General features: G+C 40.5%; 1 protein-coding gene across 1 annotated transcript in view; it reads left to right on the top strand.

Moving 5' to 3' along the window:
• FAH (fumarylacetoacetate hydrolase) overlaps nt 1-23,694 on the top strand; it is a 58,678-nt gene that overhangs the window by 28,416 nt on the left and 6,568 nt on the right. The window contains exons 6-13 of the mRNA XM_020965809.2: nt 2,466-2,563; nt 2,699-2,751; nt 3,121-3,220; nt 3,537-3,667; nt 8,024-8,099; nt 10,746-10,792; nt 14,994-15,095; nt 20,598-20,715. Of these exons, the coding sequence (XP_020821468.1) occupies nt 2,466-2,563; nt 2,699-2,751; nt 3,121-3,220; nt 3,537-3,667; nt 8,024-8,099; nt 10,746-10,792; nt 14,994-15,095; nt 20,598-20,715 (725 nt within the window). The remainder of the gene's footprint in view (nt 1-2,465; nt 2,564-2,698; nt 2,752-3,120; nt 3,221-3,536; nt 3,668-8,023; nt 8,100-10,745; nt 10,793-14,993; nt 15,096-20,597; nt 20,716-23,694) is intronic.

The following is a 23,694-nucleotide window of genomic DNA, read 5'->3' as shown; positions in this document are numbered from 1 at the left end:
AATGGTAGAGCCAAGATTTGAACTCAGGTCTTCTAGTAATATGCTGCCTGTTAAGAGATCTTAGAAGTCCTCTAGTCCAACCTCTTTATTTTACTGATGTGGAAACTAAGGTCCAGAGAGCTTTAAGTGTCTTGTCCAAGGTCATACACATAGGCAGGCATAATACCTTAAAAATATTTGGCATTTGCTCTCTTGTTTTTAAAGTTTATATTTTTTTAAGTAAAGTTTACTTTTTAAAAATTAAGTTGTTTTAGCTTCTTTAAAAATTAAGTTCAGTTTTTAAAAAATTATCCTTTGTGGTTGAATATTCAATAAATGTTCACCTTGAAAAGAAAAGAATAAAATAAAATTCCCTGGTTGCCACACTGACAAAATGTTATTCACACCTATGGTCACATGCCTCTGTCATGGCTGGGCCAGGACTAGACCCTCACATGTTTTTTAACTACCGGACCAGGTCTCTTTCCTGATCTTATCTGGTACAATAGAACCACTGGAGAAGGCAATATTCCAGGTTTGAGTATTCTAGCCCATACACCACAGTGACGCAAAAGGTCTCTGCTTGCTTTTTTGGGGAAGGGGGAGTGGGGTTGGGAGGACATGTAGAGCTAGCAACTGCTGGATCTTGAATATTGGCTATGAAGACTCAGAGTTTGCACTGACTTATAATTGTGACTCTGTTATACTCATCCTTCCCCCTCTTAACTGCCGAGGGCCTTCTTTTTCATTTAAAGTTAATTTTTTTCCATTAAAAAAATCTATTTTCTTTCTTTCCCATATCTCCCCCCACCCCAACTTCAGTTGAAAAATCAAAATCAAAACGAAGTTCTTGTAACAAATTGGCATAGTCGAGCAAAACAGATTTTCACATTGGCTTCTTCGGAGTATCCTTGTCAGGGTTGACTCAAGGATGATCTCCCCCACTTCTCCACCCCCAGCCTCCTAACTCCCTAGGACTTAACGAACTGTACATTGGCAGGCAGTAGTGAGGAAGAAAAGGCAAAGGAAGAACCTGGATTACATATATTTAAGCTTGATTACCAGCCTCAAAAAAAAAATCAAATATTAACCATATGAGGCATTATTGTGTGAGAATTATGACCATCTGTTCCCTGTCTCTTTTGGGTAGAAGAACAAATCGGCATATTTGAAAGTCTGAGCCACAGGGGAGGTTGTGGAATTTCCTTCCCTCGGGACCTTTAAGGAAATATGTACAACTGACTCACTAGGCTTTGCAGAAGAAGCCAAAATAATTTGACATTAATCATAGGATCACAAATCTAGAGCCGGAAAGGGCTTTGCAGGCCTTCTTGTCCAAGCCCCTTATTTCCTCTTGGTCTCACTCTAATTCTGTTCTGTTTTGATCCCTGTAATCCATTTTACCTATATCAGCCTTCCTTTTTTTTTAGGCAACTGGGGTTAAGTGACTTGCCCAGGGTCACATAGCTAGAAAGTGTCAAGTGTTTGGTCTGAGGCCAGATTTGAACTCAATTCCTCCTGACTTCAGGGCCGGAGCTCTATCCACTGCACCACCTAGCTGCCCCAGCCTTCCTTTTTAAAATAAAAAATCCTTATGCCTTTTTATTTTTATTTTAAATATGTTGTATCTTTTTTGGTTTTTATATCACCTTTATTTCCCTTCTTGTTCTACCCCATCCCCACCCCCAGCTATTCCCATATAACAAAGAAAAGTAAAAAATAAAACAGTTCAGCAGAATCTATCATCAGTCAACAAGCATTTATTAAAAACTTTCTTACCATGGTAAATATTGGGGACATAAAGAAAAAAGTAAATACGGTTCTAATTCTAATGATGGAGACAATGTACGGGTACAGTACTTAAGTATGTTCAAGATGCATAGGCAGATACAAGGAAACCTGACAGGGGAAGGCATGAGCAGCCTGGAGGATGAGAAAAGGCTGTTGCTGAGTCTTAGAGAAAGCTAGCGATTTCTAAGAGGCTGAAATGAGGAAAGAAAGCCTGGAGGGCAAACAGCTCAAAGGTGCAGAGGCCGGAGATGAAGATCTAGGAGCTATCTACGTAGAGATGATCATTGAATCTGTGAGAACTGTTGATATCACCCAGTGAGAGAATGTAGACTATGGAAAGAAAAGTGAACAGGGCATAGGACAGACCCTTGGGGTTACATGCAGGGTTACAGTTTGGAAAATTAACCAGTATATCGAATGAAGCTAGCTATGCAGGTGTAGTGCCATGCCTATAGTCTCACTCTTCTACAAACAAAGGAAGGAGCTTATGTCTTTTTTTTAAATACCAAAATGATTTCCCAATACGTTGCCTTCCTCAAGACACTGTTGAATCTTTTCTTGTAAAAAAGAAAAACTAGATCAAAACCTAACTCAAATTTGGCCCCAAGCAGTACATTTCTGACTTGACCTGTGCTCCAATGTGAGATACTGGTTATTATTGACAAGTGTTGTTTCACACGTATCATTTGAACCAGGCTGCACTTGCCGGTGGGATATCATGGCCGAGCCTCCTCTGTTGTGGTGTCAGGCACACCAATCCGAAGACCTGTGGGACAGTTGTGCCCTGATGAAAGTAAGTTCCCTGATAGTCACTCTAAATAGATTTGCCAATGGCACAGCCATGTGGATGCCATGAAGTATGATAGTTCTTTCCAAGAGAACTTTATGAATAATAGCAATCTGTTTTGTTTGTCTTTTAATTTTCCAGCCAAGCCTCCAGTACATGGTGCTTCCAAACTTTTGGACTTTGAATTGGAAATGGTAAGATATATATATGCAATTTCTAATGGCTGCTTACGTAAAAGACCTTTATTTTTCTAAGAATCCCAGTAGTGTTTAACCCCTGGTGGTAGGCATCTTGACATTTTTCATATGTAGTCAGTCTGAAAACAATCTCTTTGGGTGGCAGATTTGATTCTGAAAACGTTTTATAATTTGTCAGACTAGTGGATTTTAATCACTTGAAATGTTGGTGGTTTTCTGGATTTTTCTGTAGTTTGTATTGTGGCTCAGTTTATTGACACTGCATTAGAACTAACCAACATGTACCCTCCTTAGTGCCATAGCCTGTTAGTGATAATCAAATGCCAGCTTCTCAATTCTCACTGATATTTTCCCCTTCTACATCAGGCATTCTTTGTAGGCCCTGGAAACAAACTTGGAGAGCCAATTCCCATTAACAAAGCCCATGAGCATATTTTTGGAATGGTCCTCATGAACGACTGGAGCGGTAATATACCTAAATGTTCAAAGAACTGTGAGAAAGCCAGTGTCCTTCTACAGAATCAGTAGAGATTGTGGTCATTGTTTAGCGTTACCCAGGAAAACTGTGGTAGAGTATTTTCATTTATTATCATTATCTTATTATTAGGGTCCAATGAAATTGAAATGTTTAAGGCATTTATATTATTAATGATGATTATGATACTATTTAATATCTATGAATTTCCCTTCAAAAAGCAGTGAATCTTTTATTTTTTTTTTTGACCTTGCCTCGAAGAAAGTTTTAGAGTGAACCACACGTGTCCTTTTTTTCCCCACTACAGCTCGGGATATCCAGAAGTGGGAATACATTCCTCTAGGGCCATTCTTGGGGAAGAGCTTTGGAACAACCATCTCCCCATGGGTGGTGCCTATGGAAGCACTCATGCCCTTCACATTGCCAAATCCAGTTCAGGTAAGCATCAGGTAAAAGGGACTCCTCTCACTGGTATGTTCCAATGGGGAAAAACCTGTTTTTTCCTGCTGGGGACTGCTTTATGTAGAGGTGTAGCATATAATTGCATGCTAGCATGCAAAAACAAATCCATTGAAGATTATCCAGAATTAAAAAGGATATTTCTTTATATATGTACTTTTGCTTTAGAATGTGTGGATCATAAGTTTTACTCATCTGGTGTTTAAGGATAGAGGCTGTTTTAAAAATGTTTAAAATATATGTAAATTCCATATGGTAGCCATTTAAGGATGGGGGAAAATGAAATACTCAGTTCCAAGGTTAAAGTGTTTGCAGAAGAAATAACCAAACTGTTGAGTACTGGCTGCAGAAAGTGATCAGTGACGCAACAACAGGGAGCCTTATTCTGATGCAAGCATCCTTTTCTGACATTCCAATGCTCTTTGGCCCCAAACGATACGTTAAAGGTTTAACACAGGTTAACACATAAGCTAAGTGTTTGTAGTCATTTCTACTTTAAAAAAAATCATTCAATCAATTAATTAATTTTTAGTTTTCAACATTCACTTCCGTAAGATTTTGAGTTCCAAATTTTCTCCTCCTCCCTCCCTTCCCTTCTCCCTAAGACAGCATGCAATCTGATATAGGCTATACATATGCATTCATATTAAACATCTTTTCACATTGGTCATGTTGTAAAGAAGAATTAGAACCAATGGGAGAAACCATGAGAAAGAAGAAACAATAACAAAAAAAGAAAAAAAAAAGAAAAAGAACAGATAGTATGCTTTGATCTGCTTTCAGACTCCATCGTTCTTTTTCTGGATGTGGACAGCATTTTCCATCATGAGTCTTTTGGAGATGTCTTAGAATCTTGCAGTCATTTCCACTTGTACTCCATAGGTCTCTTCCTTTGTCCTTTGTGTGTATGTCTGTTTGGGGGGAGGGGGAGCCAGGGTGGGATATAAAGCCTTACTCCTAATAGATCCTGTTGCCCATTGTCTGATCATTTTCAAACAGTGAAGAAACAAGGTTCTTTTTACCTTCAGATTTAACCTAGATAAAAAACTCCTAGCAACCCACTGGCATTCTGAGTTGTAATACTTCTCTATCTCTGTCTCTGTCTCTCTTTCTTTCACACACACACACACACAACACACACACACACACACACACACACACACACACACACATCTCCCTGACCTCTTCTCACTCTTTCCTGGGCACACAGCCTGTGGGTAGTACCTGGGCACTGCTCCATTTTCTCTTTTGATTTTAGCCTTTGAGTGCCAGAAGCCCCTTTGAATGTGAAACTCTCTTGCTGTCTTATCCAATTTCTCTAAAAGCTTCCTTTTATTCATCCACTTACCTCCTCCCCTTTTCACCACTTCCAAGAATACACATATCCTGGGCCTCCCAAGTGTCTACTCAGCACAAACTTTTTTTATTTTGGGAATGGGCCTTGGTTTCAGCGGTATGAGAAATTCCCAGTATGAACTTCCTCTGCCAATGTAGGTTGACAACTATTTAATCTTAGAGAGTTGCCGGGAAGCCCTGAAAGTGTGAGGGATTTGCCCAGGGTCAGTCAGTGTGTGTCTGAAGTGGGATTTGAACCCACGCCTTCCTGACACCAAGGCTGGTCACTACATCCCTACTACCTCTCAGTACAGATAATATCAAGTCTAATAAATTTAATTTATGTTTCCATGATTCATCAGTAGAGGTACCCCCTCCATTAATGTGGATTGCAACCCTTCTTTGCCTTAGAAGGCAGTTTTTCCTATTGCCATGGCTGAAAAATTCATCCACAAGTTGGTGGGACTTTTCAGAATTTAACTAGTTAGGCACATAGATCATCATGAGAGGTGTATGTGAATCCTTTGTAGTTTGGTAGGATTTGCCAAAGCCTGGGTTTTCCTGACACAGCCTTCAAACCTGTATGCCACAGTAAGGTGTCAGAGTAAGACTTGAGGGGAGGAATGAGCCGCACATTTGCAGATCTTAACTTTGGCTGTGGGGAAAGGAGTTACAGCCTAGGTCCACAGTAAAAGGGGGACGGGTGAAGAGGTGAGGGAGCATAATACTCCTGTGAGTTAAGGAGAAGGAAATGTAAGAAACTGGTACCTTCTCTGCTACTAGAGTCTCAGAGAGTTTGCCTGGGGACCAAACAGTTACATGACTTGCCTTGGGTCATGGAGCTAGTACGCTTCAGAGGTGAGACTTGAACCCAGGGCAGCTGGACTTTCAGGACAGCATTCTATTCATATTCCCTCCAAATAACAAGAATGACTCACATATATATATATAGTACTTTAAAGTTTATAAAGTGCTTTTTCCACCTTTCTATTCAGCTGGGCTGTGGGTTTCAGAGTAATACCCAATAAATATTTTACTGAACAAATAAATAGCACAATTCCTGGCACATAGTAAGAGCTTAAAAGTGCTTCTTGACTTGACTTACTTATATGGAAGGAAGGAAACAAGCATTTATTAAGCCTCTACTGTGTGCTAGGCCCTGTGCTAAGCACTTGACAAATGGTAACACATTTGATCCTTACAACATTGCCACGTCATAATAACAATAACATAATGATACCATTTATATAGCACATACTGGATGGAAAAACTGAGGGATTAGCACAGAGTGATTTACCTCTGGTCCCCTACCCTGCAAGTCTTAGAGCAAGGATTTGAACCTAAGTCTTTTAATTCTTTCCACCATATAACACTGATTTCCTTATTGCCTTCTGAGTAAAGTGCGGGCTTTTTTCACCTCGCATTCAAGTCTCTCTACAGTTTGGGACCAGCCCACCTCTTCAGCCTTGTTTCTACCACTTTCTGCTGTATACAGTGTGCTTCAGGGAGAATTCATTATCCTGTTACACATATATACACATGCATGCACATACATGCAAACACACACGCACACACATGTATGTACACATGCATACACACATCACACACCCTTTGTACTTTATCATCTCTGCATCTTTCCTCAGGCTATCCTAGGTTTTTGCAGCATCTTCCCATTCTTGAATTCTGATCCATTTATTTACAGCATCATCCATCAGCCATAGAGATTCATCATTTAGAGCAGATCTTCTTCAACTTTTTCTACTTGCAGCCCCTTTTTGTGTTTTGGTAGCATCAGCTGGTGCTGTGTGGGCTCAAGAGCGTGCTATGCAAAGTATGCATGCTTTGTGTTCAGAACCAAGGCTGTAATGAAGTTGCTTTATGCAATACAGGCTGCCAGAAACACCTCAGATTCATTACATGTTTGATTTTGAATTAAATTTTGTTTGTTGTGTGTTCAGAAACCTTTTACTATTGCCAAATTTTTCATGACCCCATGTGGGGTTGTGATCCATAGTTTAAGAAGCACTGATTTAGGGCATAACTAAGATATTTCCTCTTCCATGAAGCCCACTCTGATCTTCTTCCTTTTCCCTCCACCCAAATAGTAGCAAACTATTTCTGTCCCCACCAGCCCACAGGACTTTTATAGCACCCCTCATATATACAAAGTGGAGCATTATGTCATTATCTTGTATGTGCCCCTTCCCTATACCAGACTGGAAAATAATGAACACAGAGATGGTGCCTCATCTTAACTTTTTATCCTCTGTAGTGATGATCCTAGCATAGTGCTTTGTATATGTGAGGTTTTAAATAAATATTTATTGAATTATATAGCATGTCCCAAAAGTCTTAGTGTGGTTTAAAACTATGAAAGCTTAAAACCACACTAAGACTTTTGGGATGTGCTGTATTGTAAATACTTAGAGAATGGAGAACTTGTCTTATTTTATTTCTTTGTCTCCTTAGTACCTAGCCCCATGTCCTGGGTATAATAAATACCGAATAAGTGTTTGTTGTTGAGCAGTTTCCTGCTAATTTTCTAAGGTTAAGGATGTTTCCAAGCATGATCTTGAAGAAAGTTCTAACTTTGTAGAATGTAAGCTTCTTGAGGGCAGGAACCATTTTGATTTTTGTCTTTATCTCCCCAGTTCCTAGCCCTGTGCCTTGCATATAGTATAGACACTTAATAATTGAATTAGGGGCAGCTCAGGGGATAGAACACTGGACCTGGAGTCAGAAGACTTGAGTTCAAATCTGGCTTGAGACTTATTAGTTATATTGCCCTGAGCAAGTCATTTCACCTCTGTTTCAGTTTCCTCATCTCTAAAAAATTGGGGTAAGAGTAGCACTTACTTTCCAGGGTACATGAGTTAAGATAATATTTGTAAAGTGCTTTGCAAACCTTAAAGTGCTACATAAATATGTATGTAAATGTGATGATGATGGGACTGAGAAATTTGTCATGAACTAAAACTTACGTTACATGTTCCCTTATAGGATCCTAAGCCTCTGCCTTACCTCTGTCATGAAGAGCCCTATACGTTTGACATCAACCTCTTTGTTGCCTTGAAAGGTACTTCGTGTACTTGTGCTGGGTTGGAAGCCAAGCTTTGGGAGGGTTGATCTCCTTTTTCAACACTCTATCCTCTATCAGAGGAGATGGGACGGGCTGCCTGATCACAGCTGCTTCCACCGGTGGGTTTAAGGATGGCAGGTAGAGTTAAGTTGTCTGCCCCCAAATGGTGGAAGCTGTGGAGGTGACAGAGGGACATGGCACAGCTAAGCTATAATAGCCAGAAATCTAAAATGTAGACAGTTCCCACCCCCTTACCCTACCATTATAATGTGTGACCCTTGATATTCTCCTGTCATAGATCTAGAGCTGAGGTTATCTCATTCTGTAACCCCTTTATTTAATAAACGAGGACTAGAGAAAATAATTAGCTTGTCCAAGGTCATGTAGATAATAAGTTGAAGAATTGAGATTTGAACCTAGGTCCTTTGCTTTGAAGTTTAGTGTTCTTTCTGCTGTGCCATATGTTTTCTCCCTCTTCTCCACTGGGAATGCTCCGGGATTGGGCCAAGGGAGGCGGTACAGCTCAGAGCTTCCTGCTGCTTAAACTCAAGGTGTTTGTTTAGTAGAAAACCTATAAGTAAAAAGCCTAGTGCCATTTTCAACGCCAAGTCGGCATTCTTTCCTCTCTCGTGCATCATTACCTTATTTTCCTGGCTACCCTCTCTTTTGTACTTTGCACACCCCCTGTACTTTTGTTCTTTCCCACCTCCTTTTGTGCCTTATGATTCTCAGTTCAAAGGTATTGGCCTCTTCCCAGGACAAAGCTGTTGGCAGGAGAACAGCCCCCCTGATTTGCCCATTAAACCAAGTAAGGGGGAGCTGATTCCACTCCACGGTGAAAAGTTAACTTTGGGAAGTCAGTTGAATATGGTATTACTGCTCTGGCCTCCCTCTGAAATTAAAATCGCCCAAGAATTCAATTAAATTCAGCTCAATGTACATGTGAAAAATGTCTTCTCAGTGTGTGGCACTGTGCTGGGCTCAGCTCAGTGGCTTGCAGGTAATCCTTAACCCTTCCATAATATGTCAGTGTAGCAGAATCAGGACAAACTATTGAACTTGCTGTCATTTGCAGCTGCATCCTGCTTGTCCTACTATCCCTTTGCTAATACTCCACCCCCAGTTTCCTGAATTAATGTAATTCTGATTTTTACATATTAAGTAACTGAATTTTACCATCAGAACACTGCACGATCATTTCAGTAGTAGACTCTCCTTCATACCATATTGTATTGTCAGTTGGAAGAATGTTATTTAATCAGTCACTGATTTATGTTTTTTTGGGAGGGGGGCTATGCAATGGAGTTAAGTGACTTCCCAAGGTCACACAGCTAGTAAGTGTTGAGTGTCTGAGGTCATATTTGAACTCAGGTCCTCCTGACTGCAGGGCCAGTGCTGTATTCACTGCACTACCTAGCTGCCCCCTAGTCACTGATTTTTAGAAAGGAAATCAATCAATCAAGAACCATTTATTAAGCATGTATAATATGTTAAGACTCTGTGCTAGGTATTGAGGATACAGAGACAAAAAGTGAAAAAATTCCTGTCCTCAAGGTGTTTATAGTCTATCAGGGCAGACAACATGTACAAAGGTAATTATATACAAAATAAATAGAAGGCCATTTGGAGGGGAGGCACCATCAAGAGATGGTGCTTGAATTGAGCTTTTAAGGAAACTGGAGATTCAGAGAGGCAATGATGAGGAGGCAGAAAGACAGTTTCTCTGCTCAAAGGTATAGAGTCAGAAGATGGAATGCCTATGTGAGGAAGAGCAAGAAGGCCAATTGGATTGGGAAGGGCTTTAAATGCCAAACAGAGAAGTTTGTATTTGATTCTAAAGGTGGTAGGGAGCCAGTGGAGTTAACTGAGCAGGGGATTGTCATGATCAGACCTATGCTTTTAAGAATGAGTGATCTCTGGCAGCTGGGTGGAGAGGGGAGACAAGAGTCCATAGAGACCTTCTATGCTAATTAGCTCACTTTAGTGTTGAGGAAAGTGATCATAGCTTCAGAGCTGGAAAGGATCTTAGAGAGCATCTAATCCTAACTTCTCATTTTAAAAATGAGAAAACTGAAGTCCATAGAGATTCAGTCCAAGGACACACAAATAGTGTCAGAATTAGGGTTTGAATTCAGGGCCATTTCTTCAAATCCAGTATTCTTTCAGCTGTGCCATGATGTTCTCTCTGAAAGGTTGATCAGCTTGCCTAGGATTTTCCACTGAGTTTAAAAAAGGATGTTTTGCTCTAAGAGGACAAATGATATGGTGATACACACACACACACACACACACACACACACACACACACACACACACACCACAACCACTATTCTTGAAAGCAAGCCAATTTCCTACCAAGTATATTCAGTCGTATCTGACTCTTCGTGACCCCATTTGGGGTTTTCTTGGCAAAGATAGTGGAGTGATTTGCCATTTCCTTCTACAGCTCATTTTACAGATGAGAAAGCTGAGGTAAACATGTTTAAGTGACTTGCGTAGGGTTACCCAGCTAATAAATGTCTGTGATGAGATTTGAACTTGGGAAGATGAGTCTTCCTAACTCCAGGAACAGTATTACCAATGCCTAGGTGCCCCAAACCAATTTACCAATGATATTCCTGGTTGTTTTTTTTTTTTATGTAGGGGAAGGAATGAACCAGCCAGCTACAATATGCAGATCTAATTTTAAGGTAAGGTTTTGGACCATATCCTGTTTCTATGTTTTAGACTCATTCTATCAACAGAGATTTATAAGGAACTACGCAAAGCAATAGCAATTATTAAGACTATGCAAAGCAATGGGTTAAGCCCTGAGTGGGATATAGAAACAATTGGAATACATTCCCAGCTCTCATCTTACTTGAACTCTAGCACCAGACATACAAACACGCAATTCAGCAAAAACTAAACAATAACTATATTATAGAATAGTATATAGCAAGAAGCCAAGACAGTTTCCTCAGCACCAGCAAAGAAATCCCTGCAATCCTCCTCTGATCAGCCACTGAATTCCCTCTCCATCTGTGGGCCAAGCTCCGAAAGCAGTGGCCACCCCGGAACTTGGCGGAGACTGGGGCTGGGACTGAGCTTCTCTGTCACTGAGGTCACAGACCTTTCTTATTGACCTTCTAAGTTGTCTTTGGCATTTGTGGGTTGAGAAGTCTGGAAACCACCACAGCCACCTGTGATTCAGTCCTCTGAGGTCTGCTCCAAGTTCGCTGAGGCCTGGTCTTTGCCTGCATGCCCACGCTGAACTGTGTTTCTCTCCCAACCCCGTGATACACCTTTCTAATCAACCATCCAGGTTGTCTTGGGCTGGAAATTTGTTTCACTCTGTCGTTTTGTGGGTTCTGCTGCTCTAGAATTTGTTTAGAGCCATTTTTTACAGGTATTTGGAGGGGTTTGGGGGAGAGCTCAAGCAAGTCACTGCTTTTACTCCACCATCTTGGCTCTGCCCACCAGGCCAAGACAGTTTCAAAATGCTTTGTGATAGAGAAGGGCGGAAGATCAGTTCTAACTAGGAGAACAAGAAAGACTTTCTGGAGAAGGTGGCTTGTGACCTGGGTTTCTAAGGATGGGCAGCATTTCAATAGGCAGAGGTTATGGGGAAGGAGTTATAGGGGTTGAGGAGAAGAGGGAAGGATGTGAGGAAAGGCCAAGAAATCAGAAAGGTCTGGCAGGAGAAGCATAGCATGTAAACCAATCGTGCATCAGGAAGGGAGTCATGAGATAATCTCAAATGCTGGAAAGACAGAGAAGCACTAAACTGTGGGTTATGGTTTACAGGGATCCCCTGGAAGATGAGGCTTTTGCTTTCCTGCCTAAGAGCAGCCCACCAGTTGCATCAGCATCTGAATTAGATTGATAAACCCCATGGGCAAATGTGGTAGATGGAGCTGCAGTGTCTTGGCATGCCTAGATGTGCCTCGGTTTCATGCTTAGACTCTGCCCTGGGCTCTTCACAGAAAAACTTGCCCTCCAGCTTGTAAAGTGACTTTTCTCTCTTTGCTGCTCCTAGAGAAATGTGTATACATGGGTGTAGTTTCATTGATTTTTTTTCCCCCAAGGAAAGTAAATGCTTAATGTAAATCACACTCAGTGACTAGGATTTTGGAACATATTCCATCTTTCCTTGAGAGTGCACTCTTAGAGCAAGGGCTGCTTAATCTTTTTGGTGTCATGGGCCCCACTGGCAGTCTGGTGATACATATAGAGCCCTTCTCAAAATAATTTTATATACGAAGAATAAGATACGTTGGATCAGAAAGAAAACCAATTCCATTGAAATAGTTATCAAAATACTTTTTAAAAGAAATTCACAGGCTCCAGGTTATGAATCCCTGTTAGGTTATTTCATTTAAAGCCTGGATTATCATCACCCCACTCTCCCATCTCAAGGAATGATACTGTATTTGGGAAGAGGAAGTGTTCTGACATTGTTCCTTTCTAGGGAACCAACACATTTTCCATCTCTTTCCCTTCTAGTTGGGTGCTGTCCTGGGCTCCTGGCACGGGGCTCCTTTTCTGGTGCATCTCTGAAAGGTTTCCTCCTATCAGTTTGACTTTCTTAAGACATGTGCTTTTTGGTCTGGTCTCACCAAAGTGCTCCCCATTTTTCAGTGTCCCATTCCCTTGAAGTAACAAGAAGCATGATGGTGTGACGTTTAAAAAGCTCTATAGACACAATTTCTGGGTAATTAGTCATTTTATTAATAATGCTAGAATTTTGATAAAAGAGGCCAATGACCCTCATGGCTTGGGCTCAATCATGGCTTATATGGGCTTGAAAAAGTGGGTGTTCCTGTAACCGATCAACTCTGATTGGTTAGCAAGTAATGAGAGAGAATGAATGTTACCATGAGAGGCTGGACCTATTCTAGTGAATTTTGATGATGTCATTTACTTATAAATTACCTCCAGCCTTGGGCCATCTAATCAAAGAATTTATCCCTACCCATACCTGAATGGAACACAGTGGGATTACATTTCTTGTAAAGTTGGGTGGGGTCTGACCAAGATTGAGTAGAGTTATTCAATTTCATTATCAGTAATGTCCTTCAAGAGACTGAACTTTGAAATGAGGACTATAGAGAAAGGATCTCCCCAAATCACTGGTTATTAATAATCATGTCTCTTAGTGGTAGGAGATAATTTGTTGTGTCCAACTCTCAGTGACCCCTTTTGAGGTTCTTGACAAAGTGGTTTGCTGTTTCCTTCTCCAGCTCATTTTACACATGAGGAACTGAGGCAAACAAGGTTAAATGAATTTTCCAGGGTCACCCAGGTAGTTAGTGTCTGAGGCTAGATTTGAACTCGGGAAGATGAGTCTTCCTGATCCCAGGCCCAGCACTCTGTGCAGTATGGCACCACCTAGTGGCCCCTATGCGATATTGGAAGCTCTTAATTAAAAGCAACAGGAGCAAATTGCTGCTGACATCAGGTCTTTCTGGGTGGTCTGGCCTGAGTGTGCCTTGATGCCTTTGTTTTTCTTGCTGCCTGACTTCCCTTTAACTCACCTTGAGTTCTTTTGGTTCTGGGCCTGAGCTTATTTTTATGGCTTTTCACAGGGTAATGAATGAATCATTTGACAACTGTATTGAATGTAGTTGAAGGTGGTAGAGTGAGTGATCTAAGAGATCCTGCCTAAGAGATGCTTACAGTCTAATTGGGTGAGAAAAGCCCCATAAACATGGAAAAGGTTTGTGAATATTTACAAAGTGACATGCACATCACTTAAGGTGAATCTTTTGCAAACTGAGGGGTCACAGAACAGTGAATTTAGTGGCAGGGTACACCTAGGGTGGGACAACTGGAGCTTTGTCCCTGGGGACCACAATTTAGTCAGTCAAACAATTAGCATTTATTAAGCTAGCATTAAGTGGATCAGGAAGGGCTTCTTATAGAAAATGAGATTTTAGCTGGGACTTGAAGGATGCCAAGGAATCCAGGAGGTAGAGGTGAGGATGAATCATATTCTAGGAAGGGAGAACCAGGGAAAATGCCTGGTCTGGAGGTGACATATCTTGTTGAAGGAACAGCAGAGGCTGTGTGTGTGTGTGTGTGTGTATGTGTAGGGGCAGGGGGGAAGGGAGTAAGGTATAAGAAGACTGGAAAGGTAAGAGGGGGCTTGTTGTGGAGGGCCTTGAATGTCAAACCAAGGTTATATATTTGATCCTAAAGGTGATTAAGCACTATCCCTGGGCATGCTTCCTGCCCTAGCCCCTCCCTTCCCATCAGTGGTCAGTCCTTAAGTAGTGTGGAAACTATCCAATATCTCAGACAAGTGCTTCTTTCCCCTAGTGCCTACATTGTGAGCTCTCTCCACCCTGTGTTCTCTTAACTGGTCCCTAGTGCAAAAATTCCTTGGTATCGTTCTGTCACTAACGGGTCTCCGTTAATCTTGAAAGCTTCTGGGAGGTGAATTTTGAGTAATGTTTTGGAAGATGGGATCAATTTGAATTGGTAGAGGATGTGTTGTGAAGGCTGCTGCAGATTAAATGAGGGAACTGGGATCCATAAAGGCAGATAGGAGAGTAAGTAAGACGTATACAAGATTAGAGGATGGGCAGTCATTTTCTTGGGGAAGTTGTAAAAAGGATCCTGTTTGAATAGGAACAAGTCTATGAAGCCTCAGATTGGGGAACTGCCTGTTAGGGGAACTACCTCCTGGTTGAATCCCTTTGCCCACTGGACCATGCTGCAGTTTTGATTCTCACTGTACTGCTCTTAGACTCTGAAAGTGCTTGATTGGTCAGGTCAGCTTTAGCAAGCTTGTGCTGTTGAGGAAAATGGAAAGTGATGGGTGCTAAGGAAAATGGAAAGGGTTGGGTGAAGAGCAAGGTCTTAAGAGTGCTCCCTTCCCGACTTACACATCTCTCCTCTTCCTCTCAGCACATGTACTGGACGATGAAGCAGCAGCTTGCTCACCACACTGTCAATGGCTGCAACCTCCAACCCGGGGATCTCTTGGCATCTGGGACCATCAGTGGGCCTGTGAGTATTAGGTGGCTGTGGCAGCTGTCCATCAAACAACAGTCCGCCTGAGACATTTGGATGGTCTTGGACTTACCCTCAAAACGATGCTTCTATACATATCCTTTACCATTCCTTATCTCCTCACAGGTCATTCTTATTGGTTCTCTTCAGTTTTCTTCTAGATTCAGATGATAACAGTAATAACAGTTAACATTCATTGAGTGCTTTGAAGGTTTCAAAGCTTTTGTATCTTTTTATATCCTTTATCTTTTTACATCTATTTATTTTTTATATCCATTATCTCATTTGATTCTTTCCCTCTGTGACCTGTGACCTTGGATGTGTACATGACTCACTGATGTCTACTCTGTTTCTGGTATAATAAGTATGGAATTCTATTTGATATGAGGATTAGAAGAAAAAACAACCCCAACAAAATCTTTTTCATCTCTTTAAAGAAGACTTAATAATAAACAAATGATTTTGAAAATTTAAAACGACCCATGAGGAGGAAACAGTTCCTAGACATTGTCCTTAATCAGCTACTCTGGTGATAGCGTATAATAGAGTATAGAACTGAAAGTTGGATAGTCTGAGTACTATGGCCAGCTCTGCTGGTCAGTTCTTAATCTCTTTGAACCCAAATTTCTTCATCTATGCAATGGGGACATTTATTATCCCTGTCACAGAGTAATTGTGAAGACCAAATGAGATTAGATATATTAGAGTACTTTGAAAATTATAAAAGGCTATGCACATGTACTTTCTGGGTTTTTTTTTTGTTTATTTGTTTTTAGGCAATTGAGGTTAAGTGACTTGCCCAGGGTCACACAGCTAGTAAGTATCAAGTGTTTGGTCTGAGGCTGAATTTGAACTCAGGTCCTCCTGACTTTAGGGCTGGTGCTCCAACCACCACGCCATATAGCTGCCCTTAGGCTGTGCACATGTGAGGGATGATTATTAGATGACATAGGCAAGAAGAAAAGAACGTTGAGTCATACCAATGTTGTTATTCTGAGATGAGCCACTGCCATGCTTATTTAGGGTACATGTTTAGGGTATGCTTCTTTTTTTGTTTTTTTTTGTTTTTTTTTTTTTGTCAGCCAAAAACAAGATTTATTAAAGATCCTCCATGTTAGCCAGACTCTTAAGGAATCTGAGCATCTGTGAGCTGTTGGCTAGATTGTAAAAATCTGAGCAGTGGCTAGATTATAAGAATCAGAGCATCTTAATGGAGACAAGATGGACCTTATACACAGAAAGACTGTGGGAGGGATCCAGGAATGGCCAAGTAGTCTTGGGGCAGGGGGGAACTGTGAGGTAATAGAAAGCAAGGGACTTGGACCACATGGCCAAGGGACAATGGAGCCTAGCTAGGATTAAAAGTGGGAAGTGGCCATAGGGAGGTAAGAAAATGGAGGGCTAGGCTAGGTTAAGGGTAGCAGAATTGGGAGATTGGGTGTAGCCACAATGAAAGGCTAGTTGATGGGATTACAGCCTCAGGGGAACTACAGAGATTCGGCCATGTGGGAAAGTCCAGAGTTTTTCCTTTCTGAGGTCCAGATCCCAACCCCATCATTCCCCCCTCAAACAAATGGGACCCAAATTCTTTTGGGGTGATGGGGGGGTATGCTTCTTTAGAAGGCTGTCTCTAGTGTTGGATCATGTATCCTGTGTCCATCAGCCTGGGAGGTGGAAGAGACCTTACTCCCATAGGGTAAGGAAAAATGTTTGCCTGCACCAAGGGGTGTTAAGAATATTGACATAGTTTGTTCATTTTTCCCTATTTGCTGTAAGGATACCAGACCCTTGGAGTTAGTTCCAAGGATTTAGACCAGTCAGAAGAAACTCGTCATGTTTTGTATTTACTCTTTGTAAATAGAGATTTGCAGGGTACATTATGCAATCTTTTATAATTGTGAACTCCTTTAAAGATTTTCATTGGACAGTTGGTCATATCTTGATAGCCTTGACCCAAAGCACAGTCTTTTCTTGTGGGAACTGAGTGCCCTGAAAGTTTACTTTGATTTTATAATCTCAGAATCCAGAATATGTTTTAGTTCTTTCTTAATCACATCCACCATCCTGTCTAAGAAGTACATGATGCCTCTCTGTTACTTTGGGCTAACAACTCCATTTGTAATGGTTTGCCTACTTATCTGTATGCTTGTAGAATTATTCCAGGGCTTAAGTACTGCTTTTCATTTTGGATACAGTCCATAGTTCATATTCTGTACTACTTGGAGTTTAGCTTACTTGTACTTAATAACGAACTGCTATCCCTTTGTAATGTGCTTCAAGATTTTTTGATCCTCTTTGCCTTCTTCCATGAGCCCCTCATTCTGGGTATTTATTGAGTGGTAGAACCTCAATAATGCCTAAAATGGATGACTTATGCATCATATTAGGACAGTGCAACTTATATTTCAAACCTGATCAATGCACCAATCATAGGATCATAGGATTATAACTAAAAAGGATTTTGGGGGTCATTTAGTTCAGTCCCCTCATTTTACAGATTACTTAAGTCCTTCTTCCTCATGGTCTATAAATAAGAGTTGCACTGGTTTGAGTCCTTAAACTGGAGTCAAGAATTCTCGGTTCTAGTCTTGGCCCTGTTCCTAGCTGTATGAGGCTTCTTAACCTCTCTAGGTTCCTGTTTTCTCATTTGAACAATGAGGATATTGAGCTACTTAACCTCTGAGTTCCTTTCCAGCTTTAAGATCCTATGCTTCATTAACTCTGATATTTGTTCTAGTATTATGTACATACAAAGGATTCTCAGGTGTAAATAACAATGTGTTAAACACTTGGAGTGTAGGCAAGGATGTCTTGCTAAATACTTAACAACTGGCTCTCCAGAAAAAGAAATGTATGCATGACACATTTTTAAGTATGTTCTGCATTATTCACATTTTCTCTATCCCTTTCTTAAGTCTAGACAACGAACAAAACAGTAAATCAACCCTTGATTTGTAACATTTGCTGATTTCTGAGTTGCAAGTGCTCACACTGAAAGTTTAACAATAGGCTCTTAGGAGCCAGCATGAGCTGCCTTCAGCGCACCTCTGAGTCTAGGATATGGTTGCATATCCAAATGACAGGAAAAAAAAAAGGTGTCATGATGACATAAGATGGATTTAGTGGTTCAGGGAAGAGTATCATAAGGCAATGATGGAATCCTTACTGTGATGCTCCTGTCCTATTGTCTTCCAGGTTGCAGCAAATGAGATAGGAAGGAACAGAGCAAAATTGGCCTTGGTATTCTTGCCATAGACCTTCCTCCTTCTTCACCTGTGTGCCTCTTTGAGTGAATGAATGAAAAAGCATAGTTAAGAGTTTACTTTGTGCCAAGCCCTAGAGATACAAATAGAAAAGTAAGATGACCTCTGTCTTCAAGGAGATCACATTCTAATTGGGGGAGGTAGCACTTACAGGTTCCACCAAATAAATGGAAGGGCCCAGTGGTCCTGCATCAACAGGGTGGATGACACAGGGGGTGCATTGGTAGGTCAGATTTTGAAGCACCTGAAGAGTCACAGGCTCTTAAAAATGCTAGCATTTGTCTGATAGCGCATATATTTGGTACACTTCCATCAAAATGAGATCCTTTTATTGAATAGAATCATATAATTTAGACTTAGAAGTGACCTTAGGTATCTTTTTGCTAATGTTATTTTCAGTCATGTCTGACTCTTCATGACCACATTTGGGGTTTTCTTGGCAAAGATACTAGAGTGGTTTGCCATTTCCTTCCCTGGCTCATTTTATAGATGAAGAAACTGAGGCAAACAGGGTTAAATGACTTACCAAGGGTCACACAGCTAGTAAGTGGCTGAGGTCAGATTTGAACTCACAAAGGTGAGTCTTCCCAACTCCAGGCCCAGCACTCTGTCCACTGTACCATCTAGCTGCTCACTTTTTCTTCCTTCCTTCCTTCCTTCCTTCCTTCCTTCCTTCCTTCCTTCCTTCCTTCCTTCCTTCCTTCCTTCCTTCCTTCCTTCCTTCCTTCCTTCCTCCCTCCCTCCCTCCCTCCCTCCCTCCCTCCCTCCCTCCCTCCCTCCCTCCCTTCTTTCTTTCTTTCTTTCTTTCTTTCTTTCTTTCTTTCTTTCTTTCTTTCTTTCTTTCTTTCTTTCTTTCTTTCTTTCTTTCTTTCTTTCTTTCTTTCTTTCTTTCTTTCTTTCTTTCTTTCTTTCTTTCTTTCTTTCTTTCTTTCCTAATACCATATGGCAAATGTAGGAACAGAAGTTTAACAAGGTTAAGTGATAAAAGATTATATATTTAGAACTGAAAAAGATTTTAGAAGTCATCTCATCCAACACTTTTATTTTACAGATGAGGAAATTGAGGCTCAAAGATTATGAGTGACTTGCCCTTATTCAGATCACAGGGTCACACAGGGAAGAAAGGAGAATAGCCAGGATTTGAATCCAGATCTTCCAGCTCCCAAATTTAGGACTCTTTACCCTGTACCACACTGTCTTCTGCACTTGTTCTGGAACATTGCAAATTGAGGATGTTAAACTGAATGTGTTTGGTTAACTGCAGCCTCTAGAGTATAATGGGAGAGAGTATGTTACAGTAGAAAAAATACCAGACTAGGAAGTGGAGCACATTAGCTCTAATCCCACCTCTGCTATCTGCTCACTTGGATAAGTTGCTTTACTCCTTAGCCTCAGTTTCCTCATCTGTAAACTAGGGGTTATAATGCTTTTATGTGGGGCAGCTAGGTGGCACAGTGGATAGAGCACTGGGCTTACATTCAGGAAGACCTGAGTTCAAATTTGGCCTTAGATACTTATTAGTTATGTGACCCTGGGTAAGGGGGATAATAATAGCACCTACCTCCTGGAGTTGTTGTGAAGATCAAATGAGATGATAATTGTGAAGTGCTTAGCACATAGTAAGTGCTTTATAAATGTTTGTTGTTGTTGCTGTTGTCATGACTTGTGAGAGTGTCCAAAGAATGGGACTTTTCCTTCCATACACCCCACTTAAAAAAAGAAAAAAGAAAGAAAGAAAGAAAGAGCCACAGAGTGCTTTTCAGGTTACAGAGCGCTTCTATGACATTATCTCACATACTCTATTCAGTAGCCCTATGAGAAATCCAGTTTATGATACGCCAATCTCCCGAAAATAAGAGAACGCCAAGTGTGAACACTTACTTCTCCATCCCTAAGGATCGAGTTAATACAGGATGTGTTGATGATCAGGTCTTTGACTCTCTGTTTCATCTTGTGACAAAAAGATACCTAAGGTTGCTTCTAGGTCTAAATGATATGATCCCGTTCAATAAAAGGATCTGATTTCGATGAGAGTGTACCAAGGGGCTCCCCTTCTAGGGCAAATCAGTGACTTTGATTTGTAGGAAGTCCAGTGATCCCTGAGTGTGAACCATACCTATTATTATCAATAAAGAAGTACTCAATTCTGTCAGCTTTTATTAAGCACTTTCTATATGTAAGTGACTCTGCCTAACAAATGGTATTTCTATTCCTGTTCCCAATTTCCATTGTTAAGAATCCTGAAAACTTTGGGTCCATGTTGGAATTATCGTGGCGGGGAACTAAAGTTGTTGATCTTGGGAATGGGCAGACCCGAAAATTTCTGCAAGATGGAGATGAAGTCATTATAACAGGTAAGAACACCCTGATCCCTCCATATGTTGCCAAGTCAAGTCAACAAGTATTTATTAGTGCCAGATCTTTTGTCATGCACTTGTATGATCATTCTTATCACTGCAAAAGTTCTACCCTTTCCCGTTCTCCACCCAGTATTCCATTATTGACCTTTTAGACAGCTATATTTGCAGGCTTGTTTTCTTTTCCACAGTATCTGTGCTTGAGGAACAAAGTGTTTTGTTGTTTTTTTTTAAACAGCCGCTAAATAATCATAACAGTGATATAACATCTGCAGTAATATATGAGCAGGAAAGGGATGGCTTGTATTATTTGCTTCATGTTTATCCCTTGATTCTAAAGCAGTTTTGAATGGTTTGGAAATATCACTTCCCACTCTGTTTTTCATAGAGAGTGTAGTGTGTCGTAATGTGGAAAGACAACTGACCTGGCTCCCTGTCCTTGCTCTGCCATTAACTTACTGTGACCTTCCATATGTAACTTCACTGTGCTAGGTCTCCTTTCCTTCATCTGTTTGCCCCATGAGGGAGTTGGGTCAGATGATCTCTAATGCAGGGGTTGGCAAACTATATTTAAATTAAATTAAATTAAAAGTTGTACTTTAAAAATGTCAAAGCCATTCTTACAAAAACAGGCAGCAGGATGGATTTGACCCACAGGCTGTAGTTTGCTGACCCTTGTTCTAAAGCCCCTTTCAGTTCTAAGTTCTGCAACTTAAATGAATTTTTCAGTTCCTTTCTGTCAAAATGATATGTAAGTGAAAATAAACACATAAAAGTTAAATTTAGAAGGCTTTAGATGAATTAATGGAATATTAAAAAGGAAGTTAAGATTATTAGGGCACATCTCTGTCCTGTAAGGATAAGGTGGCCAAGTGATTAGAGTTCAAGGCAATTAATTGACTGAATCACACTATTTCTAAATAACACTAAGAATTTTACTAAAAAAATTCTGTTTTAATAAGGAAAGTACTGAATGTGTTTTTCTGTTTTTCATTATTAATAGTAAGACTATCCAGAAATTCACTACAAATAACCTAGGAGGCCTATAATTTTCATTAGGCCCCTCATTATAGGTGGGTATGACTGTATGGCTGGTACCTGCTTAGTTCAGGATGGATGTTAGGATGAAATGAAGCACTCCTAGGTTATTCAGCAATGAACGAAAGGAGATTTATGTAGCCATAGTACAGAAAGGATATTCAGCGAGGATTACTCTGGCACTTAGCTCTGGTACACTCAGCCCCTCTTATCTCTGTATGGAGACTATCTGGTCAGCAGGGCGGGTATGGTGATTCATTCCATCTTGAGGCATTTGCCAAGTCTAAAGGGCCTTGACCCCACATGGGTGGCCTTTTTATCCCCTCAGAACCCACATTGCTGTGGACAAAGGCTACCAGGAGCCTGTGTCCATACAGATACAACTCGGGGCTTGGTTAATCAAGTCCTGTGGACAGTTTTATCACCTTTTAAGGAAAAACTAATCTAACATGTTATGGAAGGGAGGGAATTTTGGCCTATCACACCCCTCTTTTCTATTCCTTTTCATTTTGTAAAACCAGCATTTCTATGAAAAGGGGATTTTATAAAAAATGCGATTTTGCTGTAGTTTGTCATTATTGTAGCCTTTCTATCCCTGCAGGAAGAGGTTTACTTGTAGACGAGGTAAGAGTATGTAATTAGTGGACTAAAATAAAGAGCTTATTATATTGCTTTGACAGAACCACAAAAGCACAACATTTTAGTGCCTCAAAGAAAGCTTCAACTGCATGAATTTATGCCCCTTGCATGTCTAAAATCCTATTAGTTTTATAATTCTCTTTTCTATGTCATAGCAGCATTCTGGAGTTTTTGTTTTTGACATGTTTATTATAGTTTATGTCCCCTCCAACACTCCGTTTCTATGATTCTACAGTCAACTTTGGCTATTCAGGAGTTTATTATCCAGTTTGGGGATTTTCCATTTCCTTTCATTCTGTTTTTCCCCCTTGTCGCCTGCCTGTGGGCCTTTCACCACTCATTAGCTCTCTGAAGCAGTGGGCTGGTAACTAACAGCAGTGACATATCAATCTTATTACTCGTTGTTGCCTCATAGCTTATTCGAGTCAGAAGTGACTTTGAGATGATCTAATTTCAGGTCCTTTGTTTTACAGATAAAGAATTGAAACCTTCCTAAGTGACTTACTCAAGGTCATACAACTAATTGTTATCACTGACAAAATTAGAACTCACTTCTCTCAAATCTCAGATCAGTGCTTCCCCCCTTTGCCAGGCTGAGTGGGACTCGTTTGTTTGTAAGCCAAGCTGTGATAGGCTTATTTAATAAGCATCTACTTTGTAAGGTGCCTTGGGAATACAAAGACATAAAAGGAAATGGTCACTGCCTTCAAGCTGACAATCTTTCTCAAGAAAACAAGTGGTGAGAATACAGTCCCTGGGACCATACAGAGAGAGGAGCTTTGGACTTTTCTCCTTGAGAACTAGGCTGGCCATATTTTTAAGCGTGAAAATTTCGTGCTTATGAGTCATGGCACTGTTTGGGTAATAATGGAAAAAAAAAAACCAACCCATGCCCCCAGCCTCAAAAACCCAAAACACTGTACAAGAAAGACAAGAGGATTGTATTCTTGTCCTAACTCTGCAACTAACTAGCTGTGTGACCTCAAACAAAACTTAAACCTCAGAACCTCTGTTTCCCTACCTAAAGAATGAAGGGGTAAGATTAAATGATTTCTAGGGTTCTTTGCAGCCCTATAATCTGTGATTTTATCACTTTTCTTTTAAAAAAGAGTTTTATGGATGTTGTTTCTTTTTGCTTTTCAATTGTCAATGTCAGTGACTCTCTCCATCACCTTTTTTTCTCCTGACCAAAGGAGAAATGATTACATTCCGGAACAAGAGGGTGAAGTTTTAAATTTTATTTTTATCTTTAGTTAATAATAATAGCTAATATTTATTTGTATCTTCCTGAGTTCAAAT

This window comes from Phascolarctos cinereus, unplaced genomic scaffold (genome assembly GCF_003287225.1).
Source record: "Phascolarctos cinereus isolate Bilbo 61053 unplaced genomic scaffold, phaCin_HiC Scaffold_3;HRSCAF=262, whole genome shotgun sequence".
Lineage (NCBI taxonomy): Eukaryota > Metazoa > Chordata > Mammalia > Diprotodontia > Phascolarctidae > Phascolarctos > Phascolarctos cinereus.
This window is presented reverse-complemented; position numbering and strand designations above follow the sequence as displayed.